Below are 8,668 nucleotides of genomic sequence, written 5' to 3'. Positions count from 1 at the left end.
CCACTATATTTCACTTTCACATTGTACCGGCTCCTATGAATAAGGGATACGCCATCTTTTCTTTTTTTTTACTTGTCTATTCTCGGCCATAGTAAATCGCGTTATCTGTACACAGAGTTACACCTTCGCACTTTTGTAGCGATTGTGGTTTATTTTTTCCAGATGCACAGTCGTATAGAGTGAAGAGGTACTTAGTACAGTTGAATCATAACTGAATATTTAGTTCGTTTTCTACAAGCTGATTACGCTACTGGCAGTGCGGCCACCCTGACCTCGCATGTTACCCTGATATTTTATCAACTTGGTGCTCTGTGGTTTCAGGAATGGATTCTGCCCCTGGTGTAACAACGACATCGTTAATGCGACCTTCTGGAGAGTTGCGCAGTACGAAGCTGATAGAGGAGTCCACAACTTGCCTCTAGAAGTCGCTAACGTGGTTGCTTGGGCGATTCGGTACGACATGATTCACACAAAAAACGGCACCAATAACGAGGAACAAGAAAAGAAGGAGACAGACAGCGGCACTGTCACAAGTAACCCATCCCTCAGGCCTTGTAACCAAACCATTGCTGTCAACACATGCCCTGAAAACGTTACCGAGGTCGTGTCCCTGAAATGCAAGGCCTGCTATGCACCTGTGCGGAACGCAAAAAACCCAGATTCGCCAGTGTGCAAGAATGCCTACTGCGCCCTCTGCAACGCCGTAAAGGTGTTATTGCTGTCTCGCAGTCCACCTACCCACGCTCCATCTCTTCTACTTCGCACGCTGAAGCCAGTCATACGGACACTTCAATGCTATGCTAATTACGGCGGCCGCTGTTACATCAGATGCTCTCCAGAAGATTTTATCGCACGTGAAAGTTTAGAACTTCACCGAGACATCGCAGCAAGCGACGTGTCAATGGAACTGCATTCTCCATTGGGATACAGGCCAAAGTGGCAAAGTAAACACAGTATTGAGCACTATGTCGTTTTCATTTGCACGAACCTCTCCATAATATTTCTCGTCCTCAAGATTGTCGTGTTCTGCGTTTACAAGGAGGCTCGCAGATCCTCGTCCGTTTGCATCATGTGTCTCGTAGTGACCTTGCTGGTCGCCCAAGTGCTCTTGCTCGTCACCAAGTGTGCAAACCTCGCGAAGTACTTTTGTTTCACCGGAGCTGTGCTCGCCCACTACTTTTTTCTCAGTACATTCTTGTGGACATGTGTTCTCTCTTACGACATCTGGAAGAGCCTGACAACCACCAAGACGTCTTCAAGCAGTGGCGGCAGACTGAACTTGTACTGTCTTCTCGCCTGGGGCGTGCCCTTGCTTGTAGTCAGCGCTGCCTTAACCGTGAATCAAGTGGCTCCTGGTTCGGTGTTGTCTCCCAGATACGGTCACCCTATATGCTTTATTGGCTCTTTCTTTGGGCTCATGCTCTACTTTTTTGTGCCCATGGCTGCTCTAGTGTTATTCTGTCACGTTCTTTACTTCAAGACGGTCCGCTACATTCGCAAAACATCTTCCGCGGCGGTATGCGCGGACAGCACTCGGCAACCCGTGTGTAAGGACAGCCGGAGGCATGGTCAACAACGGATAAACCTCGCGCTATTTGTCCGCCTGTCCTTCATCATGGGCGCACCGTGGGTGGTGGCCCTAGCTGGATCGTTTGTTCACAGCCTAATCATCGACTCTGTAGTGAATGGCTTGGTCGGTTTGCAAGGAGTGTACTTGTTCTTCGGCTTTAAGGACTACCGCTATATTTGGTTGTCCCTTCGTAAGAGAACCACGAAGCCAGCTGCTGTCGTGAACGCTTGAACGTTGACCACAGCCAAGGAAAAGTACGCAACAATCGGAGAGTGTCTTCCAATAAGTAAATCATGTGACCACCACGATGACCCTATGATGCAAGGATTTCTGTGTTTGTTTCGTTAAGTTAATAGCAACCTGTGCAATAATAAGCAGCCTTGTTTTCTTGTGTGGGACGGTGGCATCGTGCAAGGTATTGGGCACACACTGTCAAAAGCCAAAGAAGACTGTCTAACAATCGCGTATAGAATGTCTCACTGTGGCATCGCTTCCGAGACTTCCGCTAAGTATGTTGGTCCGGAACGCAGATCTCGAAGACGCGTTTTTGCTTTGACAAGACAGTGGTATCGTTGTTGCAGCTCTTTTGGTGATAAAGATATGAAGGCAGCGAAGGCGCGAATCGCCCACGTGACAACTGTGAGACAAGAGTTCGTGCGTATATATGCTGGATTCGTTTCTTAAATTAGTCTTGTTTGTTTACTACCGATAAATAGTGAGCTGTGACTTAGAGAACTGCTGTGCAGGCACACTTGATAATGTCTAACAGCACCAGTGTTCTGCAGCTTTTTCAATGCAAGGCGCTTCGAATCAGAATAGTATGCTGCCTTCTTGATGCCATGCTAATATTTTCGTAATAAAAAAATATGTCCAAGCTTGGTTGCTCAGCAGAATGATCGCTCTTTTTCTATCGTACTTCGGATAGTTTCCAAGCCTTTGCGACCGAATAGCGATAATTACAACAACTTCACAGAACAAGACGTGGTATATAGTTGCGCGTGTAGAATAACAGCAGGAAATTTGGTGATGCTATCATTCAGCTCTCGGGTAAACGAACGTTCAAACAGACTTGCTACCAATCTGGAGAGACTTTTTTACAAATTGAGTAGCACTTACTTTATTGTTTTGTTTGTTTGTTCCATAAACACATGAGCAGACATACCGAAGTTCTCTCACAGTTTTAGATCCTCCAGAGTCTGTATTTATTTATTCACGTATTTGTTGGTATATGCAACCACTGTTACTGGGTACAATTGCTGGACTGCACGGAAAAGTCACGGACGAAGGAGGGTGCACAGAACAGGTGCAAACTTTAACTGTAAAACGAAAGTTAAAAACAGCTCAATGTCAACAAACATCAGCCTCAAACGTGCCCATAAATCACTTACAAAAATGAAAAAAAGTATTACCATATCAAAAGGCAAACAAGAAACAGCTGATAGTGATACGAAATATAACAAGATCGGCAAAGGCATGCGCACAGAGTGCAAACTGGCAAAACTCACTGTCCAATAGGGAGACTATGTTTGATTACGCAGCACCATCTAAAATTTCAGCTTCTTAGGAATCAAAGTGAGCGAAAGCGTCCAAATGCATTTGTCACTTCTAGCAACGAAGAAGGCCTCAAATATTTCCCTTTCGATTTTATCGTTGAACCCGCAGAAGATTAGTGTCTCCCTTTGGTGCTAGAAAAGATTCTAACCACGTAACGCTTGGCAACTCTTTCACATTGAAAAATGTTGTTAAGCATTATATTAGATAGGTATATATTACCGCTAGCTTGATTGCGGGGATTAAAGGAATAGCGTTACCGTGCCGCAAGTGTTCGTCAGACAGCGCCTTGTAGTTTAGCGGGGTAAGTTTTACGCGGTTGACTTGTCCCAGCTGGGAACGTGGCAAGACCTAGCGGAGGCTGAATAAGTTAAAAAACAGTGAAAAGCAAAAAAAAAAGAAACGGGAATGTTTGTTTGTGTCACTGCGCGAAGTAATGTTACAAGTTTTTTAGTAATAATAAAAATAAATAAATATGAAGCATGCACCAAACGTGAAAGTATTTACGTTGCCGATATGTTCACATTGATATTCAAGTTAGGCCTAGACAACGTTTATAGAGCCTGTTCAGTTTGAAAACTCGGCAGTGTTGCGCGGTGCCAATGCAGGCAGTCGCTGGAAGTGGCGCCGTAGACGCAACAGGCTTCAGCCAGTCCAGCAACGTGCGCCGGATAGAGTGTGTGGTTAGCTGCAGTAGGTCTGTGTCCACGTGTACGCAGACTGATAATATTTTGCATGCTGTTGTGTTCTATGCAGCGTAGATGTTCGGTCGTCTGCAATGCCGACTTGTTGTGTGCGTGTATACACAAGCGGCTATAGCAATAACAAGTGCCCGAGACACTTCTGACCTTCACATGATCCGTCTCTCCGTCCAACCCGGGCTCGCGCTATTACCCCGTCTTTACAGAAGGCTGTTGCAAGAATCACGAGTTTGCGATGTGCATTTTCACGCCGAAGACACCTCGAAAACCTACAGCAGCGTCGTCCATTGGCAAAATGTCGAAAACGTTCGCGGTAATGAAGTGCCGCCTTGTACGGGGAAGTGTGCCTCATATTTTTCCTAAATGCCTTAGCACCTTCGAAGCACCAAAAAGTATTCCAGATAGAGAGAGGATGGTCGAACAAAAATAAAAGTGTTTCAAGTGTGGTTAACCACCATGCGAGCCGTGTGCCCATGTCTTTGCTGATCATTGTTACATTTCTTATGACTCTCGATAGTTTGTTGGTTTGGCGTTTGAACTGTAGTCTTTCGATACGGTATCTTTTATTCACTTATTTTATTGTACTGATTTATGACACATGATTTATGATTTATTTTATTGTACTGATTCATGATTTATCGCGGATCGGGATGTAGGGAACGGGCCCAGAAGGTCCATTCCGATCCTCGAACAAATGGATTGTCGTAGCGGCAGACTACATGACGCGCTACGCAGAGACCACCGCTCTTCCTAGGGGAACTGCACAAGAAGTTGCAAAGTTCTTTATTAACTAAATTGTGCTGCGACATGGAGCCCCTGAGGTCCTAATCACGGACCGCGGAACGACCTTCACTGCGGAGCTCATGCAAGGAATCTTACGCTACAGCAACACAGATCACCGAAGAACGACGGCGTACCACCCCCAAACGAATGGACTAACGGAACGGCTCAATAAGACAATCGCGGATATGCTGTCTATGTACGTCGACGTTGAACATAAGACGTGGGACGAAGTCCTCCCGTACGTCACGTTTGCGTACAACACGGCTATCCAAGAAACCACGCAGATGACACCGTTCGAGCTCGTCTACGGAAGACGGCCGACTACGATGCTCGACGCCATGCTTCCGCACGTAGAAGACGACGGCCTCAACGCCGACGTCCAAGGATACCTCCAACGTGCGGAGGAGGCCCGCCAGCTCGCTCGAGCTCGTATAACGGACCAGCAACTGGTGGATGCCGGACGCTACAATCTCCGACGCCGAGACGCCGAGTACCATCCTGGAGATCGTGTGTGGGTTTGGACTCCCATTAGACGACGTGGACTCAGTGAGAAACTTCTACGACGCTATTTCGGACCCTACCAGATTCTACGACGTGTTGGTGAACTAACGTACGAAGTGATCCCCGATGGGGACTCCCGTACATCACGACGACGCACGCGGCCCGAAGTCGTCCATGTGGTTGGCTTAAAACCTTTCTACGGACGATGACGAACTTTAATTTGTGTGGACTGTCCCTTATGTTAGCATCGGGTCGATGCACTCTTAGAGGGGGGGGGGGGTAATGCCGCGAACCATGCATTAGGTTTGTTTATTTGTGTTTTGTTTTTTCGGCCTGGCTGCGCCGGCCTGTGCTATCGCCGTTTTCACAGCGTTTCGAACAAACGGTACCACAGCGTTTCGAACAAACACTATCGAACAACGATTCAGGCGTTGTTCGATAGAAACAGAGCAGCGGTTAAAATCATGTGACTACCAGTGAAACTACGGCAATTGTGCAGGAAGACGTCAGGTACACGCTGACACCACCTTTTTGGACAAGCGATCCCGGTTTCCTCTGGGAAGTGAAGACCTTCGGCAGAGCATGCCAACCCGCCACGCTAAGCCTCGCGGCGAAGCGGAACGCGGAGTCCTGGCAGCCAGCTCTCGGCCGACGCGTTGCGCTGCATCTGCCCGAACCCCAACGGACAACGACCCGGAACTAGCCCAGGCACTTATGGACATGGATGACCAAGACATCGAAACCCAAGTGAGCTCTGCGGTGGACGCCAACGAAGATTTCCTTTCACCTGACGAGGTGCTACAAGGAGAATCTACTAGCGACGCCGAGAACAAGGAAAAAGACTCTGCGGAGGAACGCGACGACGAAGCCAAGAATGGTCAGTGGCAGGTAGCTATGTCATTGCGACAGCGAAAACGCATCAGAAAACAAGAACGCGCTGCGAAAGATGACAGCGTTGCTCGAGGCGAAACTGAGAGCAACAGCTCCGGCGCTAGAACGCTTGCAGAAGAGCAACGCGGAAGAGCATCTGAAAGGGGCCGGCGACGAACGCGCGCAGCGCCGCTGCCCAAAAACGATATGAAGATTATTATGCGGCCCAGACCAGGGTTAGTTGTGAAGGAACTGAAAGCATACCAGGTTGCGCGAGCGATAGAACTTGCGAGCGGTGACCCGGAGGCCTGTAACAGCCACAAATTTCTGCTTCGCCTTCGCAACGGATCAAACATAATTATTGCAAGCACTCCGTACGAAGATGTAGCAGAAAGGATCTTGAAGATAAAGACACTGGAGCTCAATGGCACCAACCATCCCGTGAACACCTACATATCCACTCCTGCTGGATACCTGAAAGGAGTGGTACACGGATTAGAACGCGAAACGCCAGAAGCTGAACTCCTGAGCCATCTCCGAGTGCGCACTCAAGGAGTGACAATTGTTCAAGCCCGCATGCTCGGACAGTCACAAACTGCAGTGATCACGTTTGATGGACCAATACTGCCGCGCTTCGTGTATTATTACGGTGGCGAAATGCCGTGCGTGCCTTATCAACCCACACGGCAGTACTGTAAACTCTGCAAGAGCCAGGGACATAGGACGGATGTTTGTCCCACACCAATGACAAAGGCGTGCAGTAACTGTCGCCTAAGAGACCCACCTGAGGACCACACTTGCGATCCGGAATGTGCCCTGTGCGGCGGACGCCATCCCACGGCGGCATCGGAGTGCACCAAGAAACTCAAACGCGTCCCTCAAAAGGGCCGGTCGCTGCTGTCGCACCAACACAGCACACCAAAAACCACTGGCATACTCAAGAGACGCTGGTTCAGCACGGACCGCGAGGACTCTGCACCACCAAGCAGGGCCCGTTCCAGTTCCCGATCCAGATCTCGATCTACATCCCGATCCAGGTCCGGCTCTCGAGACTGCTCCAACTCCAGGAATGGTGGCCACAAGCAGGCCCAAGCAAAGCAACAGCACAAAGGCAAGAAGGCGCAGAAAAAGGAAGAGAAGAACCAGGTGAGCTGGGCAGCAAAATCCTCCCAACACTCACACCAAACACCACAACTCACGCGCTTAGAACGTGAGTTAGAGATAATGCGGGTGAGAATAGGTGACCTAGAACGCGAAAATAGGGAACTAAAAAAGCAACAAACGCAGCACCCGCAACAAAACTCTATACCCACCCAGAGTGGCCAGAAATCGCAGACGCAACCGAATGCAGGAGGTGACTCAATGATTACGTCGTCGATGCTGAAAGAAACATTAAAGGAAGTTATACCGACAGTTATAGAGCAAGTAATGATAAATGTAGATAGAAAGCTCGAGATTCTGGACAAGAAAATCCAGGCACAACACGTCGAATTCACGAAAGCCTTGCGAAAGCATGCCACAGGCATCAACATCAGAGAAAAAGCTGAGAAAATTTACAACAGGCCCGGATTGTCGGCCATGAACCAGGAGACGCATAATGGCTAATCATCAAACGCAGCGGTCAGAAAAGTGCGAAATATGGCAGTGGAACTGCCGTGGTTTCCGGCGGAAAAGAGTGCAACTGTTGCAGCTGGTGGCGTCGCAACAAAAGCCACCTGCTGTCATAGCAGTCCAGGAAGCCGGAACACAACCAAAATTACGGGGCTACGAAACTTATAGTACCAGGGACGCAGAATGGAAAGTTGCTACATTAGTCGATAACTCAATTACAGCAATATGTCATCAGCCCATTGAAGAGGCGGATATCCCGCATATCATAACAGAAATAATCTACAAAGGAAGCCATGGAAAGAGCGCCTTCATACTTAATATCTATAGTCCCCCAAGACAAAAGAGAGCAACGTTCGACAAGCTCTTTCAAGAGACAGCAAAACTGGCGAAAGGGAATCCATTAATCATAGTTGGGGATTTTAATGCCAGGCATGCAAGCTGGGGATATAAGATGCAAGACACCAAAGGCAAGAATATCGCAAGACAAATAGAGAAACTGGAAATGACTCTGTTAACTGACCCTGCAATACCAACGAGGATAGGCAACAGCATATCCATGGACACAAGTCCGGACTTGACGATAGTACAAAACTGCTACAGCGTGGACTGGTACAACACCCTTGAAAACCTGGGCAGTGATCATTACATACTAAGCACCACAATCCGCACCAGCCGAATCCGCAAACACATCGGCACAGCCAAAATTACAGACTGGCACGCATATAGAAAAGCGCTAAAAGCGCACGTGACCGCCATAGACGACTTGGACGAGTGGTGCAAAGTAATTCGAAATGAAAAGCAAATGTACACCAAAACTGTCGCCAGAACAGATGATACCCCTGAAGTAGACGCTCACCTTCTCCACCTGTGGGAAGCAAGAAGAAACCTCACTAAAAGATGGAAAAGGCAAAAGCGAAATAAGAAACTCAAAGCGAAAATTGAAGAAATAACGCAGCAAGCCGAACAGTACGCTAATCAACTCGCGACAGCCAACTGGGAACAATTTTGCGATTCACTAAATGGAACCCTAGGAACAGCAAAGACATGGAATATCCTAAGAGCCATGATTGACCCTCTGAAA

The 8,668-nt window shown here is 48.1% G+C and overlaps 1 protein-coding gene across 1 annotated transcript; it reads left to right on the top strand.

Moving 5' to 3' along the window:
* Positions 1-325: 325 nt before the first annotated feature.
* On the top strand, positions 326-2,566 carry LOC119164985 (latrophilin receptor-like protein A). The gene has a single exon (XM_037417183.2). It carries the CDS (start codon positions 461-463, stop codon positions 1,799-1,801), a length of 1,341 nt encoding a protein of 446 aa, XP_037273080.2. The 5' UTR covers positions 326-460; the 3' UTR covers positions 1,802-2,566.
* Positions 2,567-8,668: the final 6,102 nt, after the last annotated feature.

Source organism: Rhipicephalus microplus, chromosome 9 (genome assembly GCF_043290135.1).
Source record: "Rhipicephalus microplus isolate Deutch F79 chromosome 9, USDA_Rmic, whole genome shotgun sequence".
NCBI lineage: Eukaryota > Metazoa > Arthropoda > Arachnida > Ixodida > Ixodidae > Rhipicephalus > Rhipicephalus microplus.
Note: the sequence above shows the minus strand (reverse complement) of the source record. Positions and strands in the feature narration are given on the sequence as shown.

What these genes read in the sequence shown, in the direction of transcription:
- LOC119164985 (XM_037417183.2), top strand. Translation starts at nt 461, where the DNA reads ATGATTCACACAAAAAACGGCACCAATAACGAGGAACAAGAAAAGAAG.